The 22,659-nt window shown below is 39.0% G+C and overlaps 1 protein-coding gene across 4 annotated transcripts in view; it reads right to left on the bottom strand.

The window, feature by feature from the left end:
• The window catches only part of LOC122816558 (katanin interacting protein), a 3,576,055-nt gene that overhangs the window by 601,516 nt on the left and 2,951,880 nt on the right, over positions 1-22,659 (bottom strand). For all 4 annotated transcript variants that reach the window (XM_044089422.1, XM_044089419.1, XM_044089421.1 and 1 more), the window contains one exon: positions 21,573-21,736. In XM_044089422.1, the coding sequence (XP_043945357.1) occupies positions 21,573-21,736 (164 nt within the window). The remainder of the gene's footprint in view (positions 1-21,572; positions 21,737-22,659) is intronic.

Genomic DNA, 22,659 nt, shown 5'->3' with positions numbered 1-22,659 from the left:
GCATTATATTTAGAACCGCTGGCAAATAAAATACAGGACTCAGAAATTCAAAGATATAATTGGTATGGTAGTCAAGAAAAACTGGTTCTATTTGCAGATGACATTATTTTCTACCGGACAAAACCAGAAAGGGACATTACAGTGTTGTGGAACATTTTAAGGCAGTTTCATATCTTCTCAGGATACAAAATGAATGAAGCTAAAACAAAGGCAATAGTGGTAAATTATGTACCCATGCATGAGTTTGTCCACCAATATCCATATTTATGGGGAGATGATAAAATGAAGTATTTAGCAGTATGGATTAAAAATGACTCTGTTGTGGCAGCTAAGGATATGTGGGAGGAGACTAAACAGAAGATGATACAAAAACTGAGAAACTGGAAGCTTTGTTATATGGATATGTATAGTAAGATACAAGTAGTTAAAATATTTTTAGCCCCTTTAGTTTTAAAAATGGGTCAGGCATATTTTTAAAAAACAGAGAAAAAGCTGTGGATAGTAATTAAAAATAGCCAAAGGATTTTATCTGGTTGGGGAAGATGGCAAGTGGGATAAGCTGATACTTCCTACAGAACAAGGCAGACTAGGATTACCCGATTTGAAGGGGTATTTTAGAGCAACACAGTTAAGGCTCTTATACATAGCACAAATGGCAAACTATAATTCAAAGTAGAAAGGGATGATGGCGATACAGGGGAGAAGCTCAAGAAACAATCAGAGACTGGGATTTTGGATGCAGACCCTTAAGGAAAATGACAATGATCATACAGAATATTATATTCATAAAGTAGCAGAAAGTGTTTTAAGAACTAAGTCAACACTGGAATGGAGGGATACAGAAAATAGGCAAGAAAGGGCTGGAATTTACTGGAGAAAACTGGCAAAGGATCCGGGGTACTAGGTGCAAATAACTAGAAAGGGAAGGGTAACAGAATGGGAAGGCGCCAAGAATTTATTTAGAATGCAGGTTAGTGACTACCTTCCCTATCAAGGATTGATATCAGAGTACAGGCAAAGAGAAAGAAATAGGGTGGTCCTAAACGAAAGACCAGCACTGGTAGAGTTCTTAATATAATCTAGAACAGAAGCTAACATTAAAAAAGGAATAATTAGTACAGCATATAAAATATTGCATGACAACTACAAGAATCAATCAGAGGAGCTGAGAAAGGACCAGGAAGAGAGTTTGGATAAGCAGTTCACAAAGAGACAATGGGAGGATATATGTATATCTCATAAATATGCAACAAAGTCTAGAAGATTTAGTATTTTTGCCTGGAAGTGTTTACATAGTTATTTTTATAACCCAAGTAGACACAAAAGAATTCTTCCTCAGGTAGACAGCAAATGTTGGAGGTGTGATAGGGAAGAAAGAGGAAACTGGGAACATATTTTCTGGGAGTGTAATGAGTTGGCAGAATTTAAAGATTACCTGCAGACTGCTCTGTCAGAGATACTGGGCGAGTACATTGGTGTAAATAAGGGGATGATCTTTTTGAGCAATGATACATAATTGGAATTGCCTAGACATAGTGAGACCTTGCCGAGTCTAATTATGGTGGCTGCCATAAAAGCAATTACTAGAAAATGGAAATCAAAGTCTAAACCAACTTTACCAGAAGTAGTGACTATAGTAACAGAGATAAAGCAACTGGAATTTGAACCTTTGGAAAAGGGAAGGCGCAAACTACGTAGGAAAAATGGGAACTGTGGGAACATTATATGCAGAGGAGGAATAAGGTTTAAAAGAAGGCAGGATTTGAATTAGCTATGTAATACTTAATTGGCAATGACTTGATATACTATAAGTGAAGTATATAATGTTTGCAACAACAGCTATCTCAACAGGGTCTATGATGCATAATGTTTGCAACTAAAATTGTGTTAATATGGTTTGTTTTTCATTTATACAAATGTAAGATTGCTGTTGTCATATGTTTAATAAAGATGCTTTTTGGTTAAAAAAAAAGTAATGTATTCCACAGCTTAGGAAATATTTCAGTAATGTACATATATCCCTTTTTGCTGTTTTGTTATATTTCATTTTGTAGGATGGCTATCACTCAATAAAAGAATGTTGAGGTGTTAGTGTCTTTTTTTAATTCTTTCCATAATTCTATATTTGTTACTGCCTTGAATGCCAAGCAATGTTTCCCTTGACTAGTTTGCACAATATACTGTACTGACTGAGATATTTAAGCCTATCTGAGCTGTGTAACTTTTAATATTACCGATCCTTCTGGTGAAATGTACGTGGACACTTTCTAGAGATGCTGTGTCTCACCGTGTTAAATAACAAAAACATAAACTATATTCTATAATTGGCCTAACTATAGACATAAACAAATAGTTCACAACTGCTTGGTCTCTGGATTCAGTTGTGTTGAACATTACTCAAAATAGTGTTAATGCCCTTCATTTTACATCATATATATGAATCTTAAAAATAAAGCCAGTACTTATTACAGTACCCAGATGTTTGGAATGAATTTTTCTAATACATTGCTAACATCATTCTACTTAGTGATGAACAAATTGCTTTCTTTTCTATGGTTCCTAGGAACAGCTGAAATAAGCTAAGATATACACTTTCCAAATATTTTTATTACCAATATCTTTCTAAGAGACAGAGTTTTAGTATAAATGACTGCATTGCCCTCTGGTGATTATTTAACTGATTTTAAAATATTTATTTTTTTATTTTATATTTGTTTACCAGGAAATTCTGACTGGGCAAAATGTGCTTTTTCAGCGGAGGCCTGGGGAGAAAAGCTCTATGTTTATAAATAACAGTATGATACATATACAAATGCTCATTCAATCTCAGATACAAGCACAAAATGAAAAATACATGTTATAAATTTCATTAATACAATCATATAGTCTAGGTAGGAATAAAAAGAATAGCAGCACTGTGATTGAAGGTAAAAAAACAAGAAAGTTAAGTGTACATATGCTTAGTAGGGTATACTATTCAAATACAAAAATAAGTGCTTGGATTCTTTTAGCTGCCTTAAGTCATCTATTTCCTAATCAAGGTTTATGCAGGAGCAGGTCCAGGATTCACACAGGTGTGATTTGAGTTTTTTTTAAAGCTGGGAGTATTATTTTTGAAGACTGTCTTTTTTTCTGGCTGATTTATTATTCAATGGGCAAAGGTAAGTTGAATATAAGCAAGTAGATTTGGTAGTTCGAGCCAAGATAGTTGTTTTAAAGCCAAATAATGATGGGATCTCAAATTTGATTCTCTAGCAAACTTTGTGATTTTATTATAGCAAGTTTCAAGTTTTACTAGGTCAGATTTCTTAATATTTGTGAGAATTTGTGAGGCGTATAGTAGCATAGAGATAAGATGTGTTCTTGCTATAATAGCTTCAGAAGATTTGTTTCAGAAAGTGCTGATTTCTGTGCAGCATTCCTAGTTTTTTGCAAACTTTTTTTATTGTCTGTGATATGTGTATGTCAAATTTCATATTATGGTCAATGACCACTCCAAGTAATTTTGTTTAGGAAACCACAGAAATAATTGTATGGTTTGATGATGACATACTGATTGGTGTGTGGGAGTCTGCAGCTCTAGTTGGATATAAGAGCATGAGTTTTGTTTTAAGAGTTAAGTATACGTTCTGCATTGTTCAGCCTAGATTCTACTGCACTGAATGATTGCTGGGTGTTTTTTTGGAGATTATGTAGTGATTTTGTAGTGTTGGGGTGGCACAAATCAGGGTGCAATCATCCACATATTGAACTACAGATGCAAGTGGGGGTGGCAGTATGAAGATTGTTAGTAAAGATAATACAAAAGAGAGGACCCAGAATAGATCCCTGTGGTACTCCCAAGGTTACAGGCATTAGTGAATAGAGATTTTCATAGGCTCATAGGACGTTACTAAGCTAACAGCCCCAGGGCCCCTTAGAAGCCTATCCAAGTTCAACTCGTGCTCCCAAGGGTGTCTGGTTCAAGCAGACACTCAAATCAGCACCTATTACCCCCTGTTCAAGAGGGACATAGGTAGAACCCCTGAGGTGAATTTCCAGTTAGCCATTCAATTGTCCAAATTATGCTTAAATAGGGCCAATGAGGGGCTTTGTTTTACATGAATAGGAAACTTGTTCCAAAAGGTGAGGCAACCTCTGTGAGACAAGTCTGTCTCTCCAGCAAGTTCTGTTGATGTCACATGCCAGGTTAAGGTCCTTTCAGCGAGTGACCCGTGTACCATTTGACTTGTGACTACGCAGCATTTCCATTAAGGCTGGGTTACAGATTGCTCTATATGCAAGGCACAGGTCACCTCCATGCAGTCTGTACAACACAGAGTAAAGTGACAATGATTTTAGTCTTTACACATAAGACAGATCATGAAACCAGGTCACCTCCATGCAGTCTGTACAACACAGAGTAAAGTGACAATGATTTTAGTCTTTACACATAAGACAGATCATGAAACCCTGAATTTTCTTTGTAAGGAACCTTTGTGGTCTTTCAAATTGCTGCAGGTGTTTAAAATAGAACATATCAAAGGGAGCACTGTACTCTATTACTGGCCTGATGAGGGAAGAGTACAGGGGGGTTATAACCTCTTTTTTTTCTATAGGCAATGCCCTTACTTATGAGATGAGCAATATAAAATGCCCTTCTTACCACTGTGGAGACATGGTGATCGAAGTTAAGGTTGCAGTCAATCTGTCTGCCGAGATCTCTCACCACTGACTGTGTGCTGAGGGAACTGCTATTGATGTGGTACTCTGCAGGAACATCACCCTTGCTGAAGGGGATGATAATGCATTTCTTTCATTAAGTTTAAGAACATGACTTTGGCACCAGTCATTAGTCTGCATAAGACCTTCTTGCAGGATGTTGACATTGCTAGGGGTTTCAATGATCTCTCCCAGTTTGCAGTCATCAGCAAACTTTGTCAGCCACAGTCCTTTAGTTTTTGCCTGTACTTTGGAGAAGTAGATTCCAAACAGTTGGGGTCCCAGAACCAATCCCTGTGGAATACCACTGGTTACGACTCTGCTGGAGGAGGTGCAGTCCCCTATTTTGACCGTATGAGTTCCATCAGTGAGCCAGTTTGCAACCCACCTGACAGTATATGGGTTGATACCCAGCTGGGTGAGTTTATCAATGATGCCTGAGTGGGGGACTGTGTCAAAGGCCTTGGCTAAGTCTAGGTAGGCCGTATGCACAGATTTGCCCTAATCTAGGATTTTGGTGACCATTTCAAAGAAGTCCACCAAGTTTAACAGGCATGCTCTCCCCTTGACAAAGCCAAACTGGGTGGAGTCAAGCATTTGGAGATTTCCTACATCTTTGTTAATAAGGTCTATGATGATTCATTTCATGGCCTTGCAAATAAGGCTGGTCAGGCTAATGGGTCCAATTTTGCCATTGTTGCCATTTTATAGCTTGCTGGTGACTAGTTATTTATTGCTTGAAGCAAAGTAAGCGCAGAATGGCTACGTTTAAGTTCCAAGAGTGTAGTTAAGGACTTAGAATGAGAGACAGTATCAAAGGTTTTGAACAGATCAAGATGGAGGAAACTAAATTGCCTTAATTGCAATGGTGGTTAATAATATTAGTAAAGTTAACATGGGCAGTGATGGTACAATGATTAGGACGAAAACCCTGCTGACTGTTCAATAGAAAATTGTTGGTTATTAGATAGTTTAATATTTGTGAATGGATGCACTTCTCAGGTATTTTAGATAATGGTGGTAGTATAGCTATTTACTGGTAATTTGATAATTCTGTCGAGTTTCCACCTTTATGTAGCGGGAAGATATATGATACTTTCCAAATCTTGGGGACTTGTTCTGAAATGGATCAATTTATTAATATGGATACTGGACAGGATATTATTTCTGCAGTGCTTTTTAGATATTGGGCAGGTAGATAACCAGCAGCAAGTGTAGTAGCTTAAGCCTTTGAGATATTTAACTATGGTGTCTACTGGGACAGGTTGGAAAGAGAAGTTATTGGGATCAAGCGTGGGTGCTATGTGAGTCTGGGTAGGGGAAGAACAATTATTGTTTGTGAGGGTTAATATGGATTCAGTGAAGTATCTGTTAAACTGTAAGGCTATACTGTCGTTAGTATCAGTGAGTGTTGGGGATGGAGTATTAGTTTGTACTGGCTGTGAGATTTTTTTGATGGCAGCCTAGAATATTTGTGGGTTTCTTTGATTTTCGATTGGATACTGCTATAGTAATTTGTTTTGTCGTGTCTAATATGTATAACGGCTAAAAGAATGACAAAAGTGATGCTAAAACTGATAGACATGGATCAATGTGGTTTTGTGGAAGGGAGGCAAACATTTGACAACATTAACAGAACATTGATGATCCAGAGGGAAGCAGAATGTGGACAATAGCACTGTTGTTAGTGGGTCTTGATGCAGAGAAAGCATTTGACAGAGTAAGCTGTGACTTTATGAGCAGGGCAATGGAAGCATTTGCACTCCCTGATAAAATTATAAGGTTGATGAGGAGGATATATGAGGGATCAAAGGTGAAAATTAAAATGGGTGGGTTCCTCTCTGACAATTTCAGCTTGAGCAGAGGAACCAGGCAAGGTTGTCCTCTTTCCCCTTTGTTATTTGCATTATATTTAGAATCATTGGCAAATAAAATAAGGGACTCAGAAGTTAAAGGATATAATTGGTATGGTAGTCGGGAAAAGTTGGCTCTATTTGCAAATGCTATTACTTTATATCTGATAAAACCAGAAAAAGACATTACAGTGTTGTGGGACATTTTCAAACAGAATACAAAATCACTGTAGGTAAAACAAAGGCAATAGTGGTAAATTATGTACCCATACACAGACTGGTTCAGCAATATCCATATTTAAGGGAACATGAGAAAATTAAGTGTATAGGAGTACGGATTACACATGATTCCAGTGTGGCAGCTAAGGACATGTGGGAAGATACTAAACAAAAGATAATACAAAAACTGAGAAATTGGAAGCTCTGTTAAATGGATATGGATAGTAAGATACAAGCAGTTAAAATGTTTTTAGTCCCTTTAGTCTTATACACAGGTCAGGCATACTTTTATCAACCAGAAGAGAAATTGTGGATAGCAATTAATAAAGAGTTGAATGACTTTATCTGGGAGGGGAAGACAGCAAGAGTCAAGTGGGATAAGCTGACTCTTCCAAAAGAATAAGGTGGACTGGGATTGCCCAATTTGAATTGGTATTTCAGAGCTACACAGTTAAGGCTCCTATACATAGCACAAGCAGTATAATTCAAAATGGAAAAGGATGATGAAACAGGGGAAAAGCTCGAAACAAGGAGAGACTGGGATTTTGGATGCAGACCTTTAAGCAGAATAACACTAATCATGCATAATACTACACTCATAAAGTAGCAGAAAGTATTTTAATAACTAATCCAACACAGTATTGGAGACAGGAGATTCTAATGGTAGGGATGACTGCAACTAGGGATACAGACAATAGGCAAGAGGGGGATGAAATTTATTGGAGAAAACTGGCAAAAGAACCAAGGTATTGGGAGCATATAGTTAGAGATGGAAGGGTTAAGGGATAAGGAGGAGGCCAAGAATTTATTTGGACTGCACAAGAGAAACTGCATTCCCTATCAAGGATTGATATAAGAGTATAGGCAAATAGAAAGAAATTAGGGGATCCTAAGTGAAAGACCAGTACTGGTAGAGATTTTAGTATAATCTAGAACAGAAGCTGCTGTTAAAAGGGAATAATTAGTACAGCATACAAAATATTGCTTGATAACTATAAGAATCAATCAGAGGAGGTTAGAAAGGCTTGGGAAGAGTGACTGGATAAGCAATTCACAAATAAATAATGGGAGGATATATGTATGTCTCCTAAATCTGCAACAAAGTCTAAAAATTTAGGATCTTTGCTTGAAAGTCTTTACATAGGTATTTTTATACCACAAGTAGACTACAGAGAATTTTTCCTCAGGTAGACATTAAATGTTGGAGGTGTGATGGGGAAGAAAGAGGTAATTGGGAACATGTTTTCTGGGGGTGTACTGAGTTGGCAGACTTTACGGATTCCCTATGGACTACTCTAGCAGAGATTCTGGGTGAGCAAAAAGGTGCAACTAGGGAAATTATTTTTTTCTGAGTTATGATACAGAATCAGAATTGCCTAGACATAGTACAAATTTGTTGAATCTAATTATGATTGTTGCCAATGAAGCAAGTACTAGAAAATGGAAATCAAAGTCTAAACCAGCTGTACTAGAAGTAGTGAATATAGTCATCATCAGCCCCCTTTTTCCCATTTTTTACATGGGGTCAGGGAATCATGTTAACTGTCACCATCTCTCTCAATTCAATGCCAAATTCCTGCCTTCTTCGACACTCATGACTGACTATTATAGAACTTCTTTCACGGAATCCATCCACCTTTTTGCTGGATGTCCTTGTTTCCTCTTACCTTCTTCCTGTCTGTCCCAAATCTTCATCACCAGATTGTCTTCTGCTTTTCCATCACCTCCAGCTTCTACATCTCCTCTTCCTTTACTGCCAGGTTTCTGTATCATACAGTAGTACTGGTTGCACCACTGTCTTGTACACCTTACTTTTCAGCTTCTTTGGCATTCCTCTGTCATAGACTACACCTGACACTCTATGCCAGTTGGCTGCAGCCCCTCTGATTCTAGCTTTTTCCTCTTCATTCAGACTTCCCTTCTCCTCAACCACCCCTCCCAGCTATTTACCTGTTCCACTATCTTCCCTTCTATCTCAATTCTCAGCTTCTTCTGATTTCTCCAGTTTGCTGCCACTACCACTGTCTTATCTGTGTTTACTTTCATCCTCTGTGCCTTCAGTTTTGCGTTGCTCTACACTTTGCTGGAGTTCTTGCTCAGAGTCTGCCTGTAATGCCACATCATCTGCATACAGTAACTTTGTTGATCTGTCTCCTCCAACATGTTTGCTAATGTAGTCCATCACCAGTATGAACAGCAGTGGGCTCAGAGCTGAACCCTGGTGTACACCCTCTCCCACTGGGAACCCATCTGTGAGGCTGAACATTGTTTGTACTTGAGTCAATGGGTCCTTGTACACAGCCTGTATTAATTCTACCAGTGTTTCAGAGACTTCGAACCACCGCAGTACTGCCCAGATCAGCTTTCTTGGGACCTTGTCATATGATTTCTCCAAGTTTAGGAATGTATGATTTCTCCAAGTTTAGGAATGCCCAGTTGGACTCTTTCCTCATCTCTAGCTTATTCTCAACTATCTTTTTATCTTTATCTTTACTATTTTAATCTTTTTATTTTGTTTTTTTTTTTATCTACATTAGTCAACTAACTAAATTTGACCATAGTCGCCATCTATATTTCCCCAGGAAATAATATTCCCTTATTAGAACAGATTCTTCATTGGATGTCTGATAATATTCCTAATGAGACCATGATACTTGGTGATGTCAACATTAACTGGCTTACCCTATGCACTAACTCTTCTATCGCTAGTATAAACCTATATGGATACACTCAGCTTATCTCTACTCCAACTACTCATCATAAGTCTACTAATACTACCTCCATTATTGACTGGATTCTAGTCTCTAATCATCATCTCTATCACTACCCTGAATCCCTCCCAGACTCCTTAAGTGATCACAGCCCAAAACATATCCAAAGATTCTCCTCCCATCTGGCTCAACCTCATAAATTAAATAAATGGAAAAGGTGGAAAAAGTGCCTCAATTCAAAACAATAACCAAAACATAAGGCACTGGAAGGTTCACCAGATAAAACCACAAAATTTATTAGATACAAATTATAAGAAACCAACAAAACGAACGCCTTAACTTAATCACTGCATTTTCATCAGTACAACTTCATCAGATGAGCATACTAACTTCTACCACCATTTTTATATAGTCCTTGATTATCAATTAAAGCCACAGTGCAACATTAAGTGCGTGAAAATAAAATGCAGTAGATGAAAAAAACATTTAAAAAACTTAATAAGTGCATACAGAACTTTGAGTAGGTTTATCAAGACCATAGGTTTTGCCAACTGCAACACACAGGGTATCATTTACTTAGAATTGTGTGGCAAATGTGATGCATTTTATATAGGCAAAAGTGAAAGAAAACTAAAAGTGAGAATGTATGAGCACAGATACGACATAAGAAAGATGAATATAAACAACGCTTTAAATAAATGCACTTTGAATTGTATAGGAGCAGATTTTTATTTTTTTGTAATTGAGACATTGCCTATTGACCCTAGTGGCCCTTGGGAGACACGTCTAGAATACAGGGAGTTGTACTGGCAGTTGGTGCTGGAAGCTAATAGAAACCCTGGTTTAAATGATATGGTTTCACTGAAGCCTGTTTTAAAGTTGAGGGCAGCTAAACTTTGAAAATGATGGGTAGTTTTATTCAAACACACTTTTATACTTTTAATGGTTTTATTCAGCAAAGGGTGCTGTTTTACACAATATCTTATGTAACTGTATATTCACTTTTAAGGCATTCAGTTTTATGAGCATCATTTAACATTATGATTTTACACACACATGCATATATATATATATATATATATATATATATATATATATATATATATATATATATATATATATATATGGATTCCATACATTCTACACTTGGTCGAAAATTATTCCAGGCAGTTCACTTCACTGAAAGCTCACTTGACTGAAAGCTCACTTGGTCGAAGTTCATTTGGTCGAAAATGGAATATACCCCCTGCCCCACTGCAGTGCAACCCTGGAGTGAAAATATTAAATAAGGGGGGGGGGGCGTAGCCCCCCCCACGTTATGTTAATCGTTTTTACTAAATATATATATATATATATATATATATATATATATATATATATATATATATCAATGTAGTTCTAATGCATATACCTTCTTATAACAGTGAATACATTAAAATGATGTGGGGGGCTGTGCCCCCCACTCCCCCCCTTATTTAATATTCTCACTTTGCACTGCAGTGGGGCAGGGGCTATATTCCATTTTTGACCAAATGAACTTCGACCAAGTGAGTTTTCAGTTAAATGAGCTTTCAGTGAAGTGCAATGCCTGGAATAATTTTCGACTAAATGAAATTCGACCAAGTGTATGGAATCCATATATATATATAGGTCAAATAAATAAATCTGTCTCATTGCAAACATCGGGTCAGTTGTGCTGCATCCTGATCTGAATCCAAACTGCTCATCTCTCATCTTACATTCTACTACTCTGCATATCCATTTATCAATCACCCTCTCTAGAAATTTCATGGAATGTGATTGGAGTTTGATTCCTCTGTACTGCCCACAGATATGGATGTCCCCTTTGTTCTTGTACACTGGCATAAGTATGCTTACTCTCCAGTCATCTGGGATATGCCTTTCTCTCCACACTGCTAGGAGTACCCTCAGGAGGCATTTCTCCCCTATCTCACCCAGCATCTTTATCATATCTGCTGTGACCTCATCTGAGTCTGCTGCTTTCCCTGACTTCATTTTCCTTAATGCTATTCTTACTTCTTCTAGAGTAGGATCCTCTTATTTTCTCATTGCATGCTGTTTCTGGGGCAGTACAGCTTCTCTGGGGTTTTCTTCATTCAGAAGATACTGGAAATACTCCCTCCGTCTGCCTTTGATATCCTGTGGACTGGTGAGCAGGTTGTTGCTGGCATCCCTTATAAAGGATATCTGACTATTTTCTTTGTCTTTTTGTCTTTGCCTTGCATTGTGCCACCTACTGAATCACTTTCCAGAAGTTGGTAGAATGCCTCTGATGCCCTATTCTTTGCTATTACAACTCCTTTCTTAGCTTGTTAGCAGGATCTATACTAAATGCTCGAAGAGGCGTTACATCGAACGGCTCTTCATCGACATGTAATCAGCTACTGCACTAAACCGCGGAGGTTCAAAACAGTGATTTCTTTCCCTGGGAAAGAAATCACTAGCATTAAAAACACATGCACACAATTTCAAACATAACAAAGTGGGGAGGTTCACCACCCACACCCCCCCAACTAAATATACCAACTCCGAGATTGCACTACAGTGGGGTAAAGGGCAATGTCACAGCTCAGGCTGACCTGAGCCTAAGCTATTTTCAAATTTTGGTCTGTATGTGTCAGCGAAATGGAATTCGCTGTAATGCCATTTTGCTGATCTAATATACACCCGGTTAGCCAACCAGTATTCCTTCCTAGCCTGGTCTGTCTTTTTTATCTCCCACTTTTTCCTGCACTCCTCCTTTCTTTTGATGACTTCCTGGACTTCTGCATTCCATCACCAGCTTTCCTTATGTATGTTCTTTATGTACCTTATTTCGATACCTGACTCAGCCATGTATCTGTTCTGCAGTTCTCACACATGCTGTTTTGAGGCGCTGCCATTCTTCTTCAACTCCAACTACTTCCTCCTCTTCTTGGGGTGCAAGAGCCCTGAGTAATTCCTTGAACTGTTGTATTTTCTTTCCAGTCAACTTCCAGGTTTTCAGCCTGGTCTTTGTTGACCTTAGAGCCTTCTCTGACCACTGCTTGCAGGTGATTGTGGCAACCAGTGGTTTATGCTATGGGCTGACTGTTTCACTGGGGATGATTTTGCAATCATTGATTCTTCACCAGTGCCTTTTCCTTACTAGGAGGAAGTCTACCTGAGTTGCATGTTGGCCAGTCTTGTATGTGATGTTGTGACTGTCTCTCTTTCTGAGAGATACATGTGTTGGCTACTGTCAAGCCATTTGCTAGACAGAAGTCTAGAATGGCCTCTCCCTCTTTATTCCTGTTGCCCCACCCATGTGGACCCAGGCAAGTCCTCATATCCTGTTCTGGATGTCCCGATATGTGAATTCAAGTCACCAGTTCATGCTGTCCTGCTTTATCTAGTAGGTCCTGCACTTTTTTCCTTACTATCACAACCCAGCTGTGGGGCATAAACTGAGATTATGAATACTGCCCTATCTGACTTCCATGAGTCTGTCACTAATTCTGATGACATCCCTCACTGCCTTCTGAAGTCTCTCTCTCACCACATTTCCCACACCATTTCTAGCCTGTCCCCATCCTGGGTAGTACACTCTGGATCCCGAGCCAAGTGGCTTTGCTGCACTGCCATTCCATCTTGATTCTTGAATACATAGGATGTCCAGCCTTCTCTGTATCATCATGTCATCCACTTCCAAGCTGCATGCCATCAGTGAAGCCACATTAAGCGTAGCAATTCTTAGCTCATGTTTGGCAGGTTGATTGGTTTTGCATCCAGCTTTCACTCAACAGAGCTATCCCAGGTTACCCAGGCTGGGCAACTAGACACCAGCTGGCCAGTAGCTTACTGATGCAGGGTTGCTGGGCTTTATGGTAAGCACACACTGGCCAATAAGGGGACATACACCTCTCTCACCATTGCATGGGTCACTGGCATAGGTCGGAGAAGGCTGAGTCCTCAACCCACTTATCACTCGTAACTACCCATGCCCATTTGGCGACATTAGTCAACATGACCGAATCACCTAGAGTCATATTTTACACTGTCAAGTGACTAGTCCTGCCACAGCACCCAGTCTGTGATCTTGAGGATACCATAAACCACAGTAGATGCTCCAAAGCAGTTGGTCTGTACAACTTTTCCCCTGTAGGGCACCATATAGAGTCTGTGCTGCTGCCCACAGCTCTATTCATTGTGAGTTTGAGATGAAAACACTCAGCATGTTTTTCAGAGGTGGGAGGAACCCCACAGAAACACACAGAACATACAAACTCCAAACAGGCACTGCTCGGAGGTCAGGAGCAAACCTTGTACTTTACGCATGGCAGGCAAAGACCTTAACCATTATGCCAACTGGTCCTCTAAGTAGTGAAAATAGTAATAGAGATAAAACAACTGGAATTGGATCTTTAGAAAAGGGTAAGAGCAAATTCCATTATGCCAACTGGTCCTCTAAGTAGTGAATACATTAACAGAGATAAAAAACTGAAATTGGGATCTTTAGAAAGAGGTAAGAGCAAACTGCATAGTAAAACACAGGAATTGTGGGAACAATACATACAGGGGAGGAACGAGGTTTAAAAGAAGGCAAGGTTTAAATGAGCTATGCAGTGTTTGACTGACAGTGATTGGGTAGATTATCAGAGATATACATAATGTTTACAACAGCCGCGGTGGTGCAGTGGTAGAGTTGTCGCCTCACAGCAAGAGGTTCTCCCATTCGATTCTCAGCTGGAGCGCCTTCTGTGTGGGGTCTGCATGTCCTCCCCACGGACAAGTGGCGGTCGAAAGACATGCGTGAATGGGCGTGCCTTCATTGAAGGTTGGGCATCGGACTGGCACCTCGGCACCATAAAAATCGACTGCCAATCATTAGCGGACTGGAGTTCCGCTGTGGCGACCCCCTAACCGGGAAAAGCCGAAAGAAAAGCAAAGCAATGTTTACAACCAAAATTGTCAATACAGTCTGTGATGTAAAATACTTGTAAATGGGACTGTGTCAATATGGTTTGTTTTCATTTACATAAATGCATTATTGCTTGTGTTACAAGTAATTTAATAAAGTTTTTTTAACAAGAAGCAACAACCATGTGTCTGGCAAATTTGAAGGTAGAGAGAGTTTCAAGTCTTTCATTTGTCATTCTGGTTTATTTCTGCTTCTTTTCAAAATGAGAATTTCCACCATTTCTTCTGATTTAATTTCCATTTCTGGCTTATCTATGTCAATTGTTTTAGCATTTTCAGATAACATGTAGACCTCAAAATGTCTGGCCTATTCCTTCTGTTAGCTGCCTTAAAATACAACACAAATTAATATGAAATGTATGTACAGTGCCTAAACATACAACACACTGAGTGTGAAAGCTATTTAGTCCAACTAGCTTCCAAAATCACACTTATTCTGTGACTTCAGCAGGGAAGACATAAGAGTGCATAACCCAACAATGGCACCTGTAAAATGGCAACAATGAAAGTTAAATACAATTCTGAAAAACAGACCAGTGCATAGACTGCAAAAATACTATGGAATAATTCCAAATATATAACTGTAACCTTTGTTCAGAAACTTTGACAAATGAAAATATACTCAGAGCTGGAGGGAATTCATCAGGCTATTGAAAAAGATAAAAGAGAAATGAAGACTGGTCAAGCAAGTATGAGCTCTGAGTGATACAAGTCCAACAACACTGTCACACAGCCCAACACACACGCTTGAGGACAGCCTAAGGTACTACTAGAAAATTAAGTATAGACTATGAGAACCAAAGTAGGCAAGATAATTAACATGTAATCATTAAGTGCTGATAAAATTCTGCTCAAAGATCCCAAAACTAAATGCATGACTGGTACAGCAAGATATGCAGGAGAAGCTTCACTGAGAGACACAATGCTGGCAGAGGCAGGTATCATCTTATGCAACACCAGCTGCCAGCAAAAACTTCTTGTCACTGACGTCACACCCCATCTTCTTAGTATGGGAATCGGCTCCTAAGCTTACTGTCACCGTGGATAATATCAGCACTAGCAGAGGAAGAGAAGCAAACTCAATGATGGCTTTCTGAGACTCTTTCCCAGGAATTTGGCCATTTTTTCATCTCTTCACTTAACCTCTCACACTTTGGATGATTTAGTATCCAATGACTTTGAACTCTCTCTTGATGGAGAATAGGCAAAGACTCAGAGACATCAGCAAAGTGACAGACATGGCAGATAAGACAGACCTGACTGCCCCAAGTATTGTCTCATGTTTATGTCCTTAAATAGTTGTCTCACCTTCTTCTATTTCAATTGATACTAATTTCTCTGACCATCACTTGGTTCCTACCTCTTTAAGGAGGTGTGCAGTAAGGAAGACCTAAAATTTCAAGTGACATCTGCAGTAAGTAGTCAGCACTCTCCACATTTAGGAAAATGGTGTTAACACTAGAAGTAATTTGGGCAGCATTAGTGGTGAACCTACTTTGTCACCTGGATACCACAAGCACACTTGAATAGCTTATTTAGATATTTTTTCATCTTATTATTCTTTCTCATCATCAGATCTGCAGTGCTTAAGACATGCTTTTATGGAGGAGAGTCATATAAACTTGACTTGGCATTAAAAAAAAAAAAGCAGATGCTTAGACTCTGCTTCATATACTTGATAACACCCTCCCTCTCAAACTTATCTGCAAGCTTTCATGTTTCTCTCTTAGATCCTAAGCTTCTCCCCTTTCACTGCATCTCCCAAACTCCTCTAGCCCACTCTAGCTGCAACTTCTCCTTCCTAATCTCTATCTCCTGTTTCTCATACTTAATTCACGTCTAACACTCCAGATCTTTCTCCCTTTCTACTTACCCTCCTGTACACCTCCTTTTACTGATTGACTCCAGCTCCTCTCTGGACCTCTTTGGTTCTTCCCGCTCCGTTCGCCCTGCGGGCTCACTCCGCTCCCCTACCCTACCCCCAAATCCCACCCACCCCCAGTGCATCTACCTTTATTTCTCTCATAGCCACACCCTCTACAAACCTTATCCAATCAAACACTTATTCCCCAAAAACCACACCTCCCTTCCCCGCCCATTCTTGCCTCTATTACCTACCTCATCTAACCCACTAAAACATTAGATTCCTACACTCCCACTCAAATCTCTACTCTGTTTCCACATCCAATCTTATATTTTTAAACATAACTACTCCATGACTTACTTATCTCTCCTACATTGATAAATATCTTATCTACCACCTAACACCTCTGTATATTTCATAATCTAATTCTCCAACTTCTATCTAGAGTTTATCTAGTCACTAAACACTTCAACCCCCTATATATCTTACTTCTTATTTATACACTACTATTCTATTAATTCTTCCTCATCATGCTTGCCAAACAATCCTTCCTCTTCCTTTCACTATTACTACCTTTCTCCTTATCCTCTATCTACCACCTTTCTCAACCTACTATTTCCATGATCCCCCAACCCTTTCATACTACAAATTCTCACAACTCACCTTTCTTACCCACATACTCTCTTATTTCCCCCTACTTATTCCCCTCAGAAAACCTCCATCTTTTTCAACACAAACTGATCTCTTATCATGCTAACTTTACTACCATAACTGCTAGCAAAGCCCTCCAATTCACAAAAGAACCCGATCTCATCTCCTTGCTAACTACTCACACAAACAACTTCATACTTCATCTGATTACTACACTCATCTCTGGAGACATCCATCCTAATCCAGGCCCTACCACTACAACCAATATTAACAAATCCCTACTATTTACTTCTCTAAACTCCCAAAGTATAGTAAACAAAGTCCCAAACCTTCATGCTTGGCTCACACACAATAAGCCAGATATCCTAACTATTTCAGAAACTTGGCTAAAACCACACATTAGAGACTCTGAAATAGTTCCTCCAAACTTCTCTATCATAAGAAAAGACAGACCTCACAAAAAAGGTGGAGGAGTAGCCCTTCTATATTCTTCCTCCCTAGTAGTTACTCCCTACAATAAACCTATTCCACACTTCAACAACGCCGAACTTCTCCTGACCCTACTACAAATCAACAATCACAAACACATATGCATAGCTTCCTTTACATCCCCCCTGGGGATAATATCTCCACACTTGAACTTATCCTCTCCTGGCTATCCACTAACATTAGTAATGAAACCATAATCCTAGGAGATGTAAACATTAACTGGGCCCTTGTCCAGTCTCCTACAAATTCCACAAACATCAACCTCTATAACTTCTCACAACTGATCACTTCAGTAACTTATCCTGCCAAAACCTCTCCAATGGGAGTATACTGGACTGGATTCTAGTCTCCCATCCTCTCTATTTCACCAACAGCGCACTCTTCCCGACCCACTTGGTGACCACACACCCACCTTTACCTACCGGCTTCCTACTGTCCTTCAACGAACCCATAACTATATCACATTCCGTGACCAAAAAAACTTCAACCCAATAACCTTCTCAAACTCATTACAAGCAATTAATTGGAATTGTCTAAAAATACTACCTCTTGAAAATGCAGTCTCATATTTTAACTCAACATTCTTAAAAGTACTAGACTCCCAAGCTCCCTTACGGACAAAAAGAATAAAAACCAAATCAGCCCTATGGCTCTCCAAAAATACCCTTACTATCATGAGACAGAGAGATAAAGTCTGGACACGCTACCAAAAACATAAGTCAGCACCTCTCCTAAACGAATATAAAATGCTCCGAAATAAAGCAAAGAAAATGATTACTTTTGATCGTCAAAACTACTTCTCAACACTCCAAAACCAGAATAAAAACAACCCTCAAAAATTCTGGAAAGGGATCTCTACTCTCCTCCACCCCAGCAAACCAGTTACTCCCACCCCAGATCCAAATGCTCCAGAATCTGATTTAGCCACACAATTTAACTCCTTCTTTATCAACTCCATCTCCAAACTGACCTCTTCTTTCTCTAACACCTCTCTCTCCACTTCCACACCCTATTCCACATCCACTAACCCCTCTTCTTCCTCTTCTACACAAACCCCACCCTCATCTCCACTACCCCAAAATTCCCCCTCTTCTGACTGCACCCTCTTCTCATTAAATCCTGTACCTACAGCTACTATAAAGAAACTTCTTCAGAAATTGAAACCATGTACCAATGCTCCTGACAATATCCCTTCTTACTTTCTCAGTGTAGCCGCTAATACTCTTGCTTACCCCATTAGCATCTTAATAAACCGCTCCCTACAAGAATGCACAGTTCCCCAAATCTGGAAGCAAGCTTTTATTATACCTCTACACAAAGGGGGCAACAACAATAACATTAGCAATTTTCATCCCATAGCCATCCTGTCCCCCATTTCTAAACTCCTTGAAAAATGTGTCCAACTCCAGCTTCTTCCACATCTCCTAGACAACCATCTCATTACCCCTACACAGCATGGTTTCAGACCTAATCATAGTACTATGACTGCCCTCCTCTCCTTCCTTGAAACTGTAAATAAAGCCCGTGACTCTGGGCAAATTGTATCCACTTTGCTTCTTGACCTCTCCAAAGCCTTCGACACTATCTCTCACAACCTGCTCTTAACTAAACTTTCCAAACTCCACCTATCTTCTTCCTCTCTGAACTGGTTCTCTAGTTACCTTTCCAACAGAAGTCAAGCTGTAAAATGGAAAAAAGCTACCTCCCCCTTCCTTAGTACCCCCACTGGAGTGCCACAAGGCTCCATACTGGGTCCACTCCTCTTCAATATATTTATAAATGACTTCTACAAATCAATTCCTTCCTCTAGTATCATCCAATATGCAGATGATTCTACTATCATCTGTTCTGCCTCTTCTATCCCTACACTACAAAAACTTACCCAGGAAGCTTTCTCTTCCACAGAGCAATGGATGCAAAGTAATCATCTAGCTCTCAATGCCACTAAGACCAAACTTATGTTATTTACTCCTTCAAAAGTTATCCCTCCAGACATAACTACATTCTTAATTACAAGTCAAAACAACTCACCCCTTGAAATAGTATCAGAAACTAAACTACTTGGGGTCCAAATTGACAACCTACTGAAATTTAACTCCCACCTCCAAATAAACATTAAAAAAACACATCAAAAACTTGGCATGCTTTATAGACAGAAAGCCTACCTTACATCTAACACTAAAATCTCTCTCTCTACCTCCTTTCTTATCCCTTCCCTTCTCTATGGTGCCCCACTACTAACTAATCTTCAGTCCTCTTTAAGAAAACAGCTTACTTCCTGCTATAACAAAATTGCAAAATTCGCCACCAGCCATAACTCCTCTACTCACCACTGTGTCTCCCTCCATAAGCTAAAATGGCTAGAACTCCCCAATCAACTAACTTACACCCAACTAACTCTAGCCCATAAACTTATTCTAAACCCCTCACTCTGTCCCTCCCTTTCCTCTGCCTTTAAAATGCACCTCCCTAGTAGAATTCTAAGGTCAAACAATCAAAATCTACTTGAAGTACATAAACCTACTTATCCACCAGGAAAAAACCTTCTTTCCTTTAGCCTCGCTCGCCTATGGAACTCCCTTCCTCCACTTATTCGCACCACCTCTAACCACATCACCTTCAAAAAGTCTCTCTTCTCACATCTAGCAACACAGTGGGTATGCTCTTGCTCCCACCCCACATAACTAACTCTACTAAATCTCCTTCCATACCGTATTCTACTTTATGTACCTACTATGTATGCTCTCTAATCTCTATTAACTGGTCTCTTTTACTTGTAGGTCATTTTCTAAATTAGATTAACTGTTATAACTGCTATTGTACATGTGATAAGTTTTGCTCTTTCCTGCCTAAACAGTACCAATAACTCTCTGTAACTAGATTGTTAATGTAAACTGTTGAATGTATATCTGTTTGTTTTGGAGCTTTTCTCCCCAGGACTCCATTGAAAACGGGTTCATTATGGCCCAATGGACTATCCTGGTAAACCAACTGCAATAAATAAATAAATAAATAGACAGTGAGTGTGCTTTTTAAACTAGTATAGGTATGCCAACATGAGTCTCATGGGATAACACTTCTGCTGAAAATGTTGCTGAGATTTCTTTGTAACTGGACAAACTGCATGAAAAAAGTGACTTTCTCTGGTTGGCTCCAGTCCAAACATCTAAGATTTGCAACTGCTAACATGGTTTCAACAGAATACATGCATTTGAGTGACCAACCTTTCTTCAATCGGGTATAACACTGACTTGAAATGTCGAATTTCACAGTGGCGAACAGTCGGAATGTCGAACAAAACACTGAATGCGACATTTCCGACCGCTCTATCCCCTAAACAAGCACTACCATGGATCAAAAAGTGGGGGATATTTTGCATTTTGTTTAAATTGTGTTCGCAATTATGCAAATTTGCTGCACTGCTTTCGAACATTTTCCGATCGGCCATCTACCGGCCGATCAAATGAATGTATGTTTCAAGAATATCCCTAGACATTTATGTGAACTGTGGAATTTCAAGGATAATTCAGCTACATAAAGCTATGTTTTTTTTTTGCCTCATCACAGCTGACCATAATCTGCTCCCTGAGGCCTCTCCTTGTTTACTGCATCTACTGAACCCCACTAGCCTCTCCCAAACTTTATCTGACCCAAGTCCTGGGGACAGTGAGAAGACTGAAGCATCCTAAAGCAGGTCAAACTGCTGCGAAGGAGTATTTTTTTTTGTTACATGCCCAAGTTCCTGCCTCCTGTTTGCAACTGTCCTGCCCCAGGCCAGGGAAGGATGTATAATGGGCATTACTGGCATACAGTCATGATTTAGAGTTGTGCACTGACTTTTGGCAATGAAACTGTTACAAGACTCTGAAGCAAAATGCTGTGAATCTATGAAACTCCAAAAATCAACATCATGAGTTTCAAAAGCACACCATTAAAGGTTACAGTTCTGAATATTGTACCAAGATAACTTGTGCTAGGGGACTGATAAAGCACCAACTGCAGTGGATAACCAAGCAGTATTAAAGGAATCAGACTTCGGCACCAGATAATGTTTACTGGCAGATGCTATCTTAAGATCCAGCTATACAGAAACACCACATTTCCAACTACTGAGTTGTTACATACCACATATGTTTGGTTATCTTCTGTTTTGAAGATAGTAGCAAATAGTCAAGGAAGAGGATTTCTTGTGCAAAGTCAAAATGACAGTTGCCTGGACCTTTACGGATCAGAAAGCCTTCAGGAGGAGAGATGCAGCAACCATCAAGGAAGACATGGGCAATTTTCACCTAATAATGAAAAAGAAAGTTATTTAAACTACATATTTTACTGACAATGTTTAAAGTGAGAATTCAAAAACAGATTGCCACAATGAAACTGTCAAACCACAGAAAGGCAATGCTGATTAGTTTTTTCTCAAATAGATATATATGTGTTAAACAGATCTCATAAAGATTTATCATTTATTTTACCTTACAAGCATATATGTTCTATCTAATTTATAAGAGGGCCCCCTTGATGGGTCCTATGGATGTTTACATCACTTAGAATCGGGCATTTTATTAAGTTTCCACACTTAACAACAGACAAGTACATGACACCATACAAACCTTTATGTAACGTGTCAAGTGCATAGTGGGCTTTTCTCTAATTTAACAGTTCACCTAGTAGCAACACCTATGTATGTGTGTACATATATATATATATATATATATATATATATATATACACATACACATACATATATACAGATACATAAATACATAAACATACATATATACAGATATATAAATACATACATTTTATATACATACATATATATATATATATATATATATATATATATATATATACACACACACACACACACACACACACACACACACAGTGGACCTATAACCTGTACAATTCAATTGAAAAACAAAGACATCTGTTAGGGGAAAAATATATAAAAATAAAAAACGGACAATAAGCTGTTTGCATAGGTGTGCACATCCTTAAACTAATACTTTGTTGAAGCACCTTTTGATTTAATTACAGCATTCAGTCTTTTTGGGTAGGAATCTATCAGCATGGCACATCTTGACTTGTCATTATTTGCCCATTCTTCCTTGCAAAAGTGCTCCAAAATCTGTCAGATTGCGAGGGCATCTCTTGTGCACAGCCCTCTTTAGGTCACCCCACAGATTTTCTATTGGATTAAGGTCTAGGC

This window comes from Protopterus annectens, chromosome 12.part0, assembly GCF_019279795.1.
Source record: "Protopterus annectens isolate FY-2018-M chromosome 12.part0, PAN1.0, whole genome shotgun sequence".
Classification (NCBI taxonomy): domain Eukaryota; kingdom Metazoa; phylum Chordata; order Ceratodontiformes; family Protopteridae; genus Protopterus; species Protopterus annectens.
The sequence above is the reverse complement of the archived record's forward strand: the minus strand, read 5'-3'. Positions and strand labels throughout refer to the sequence as shown.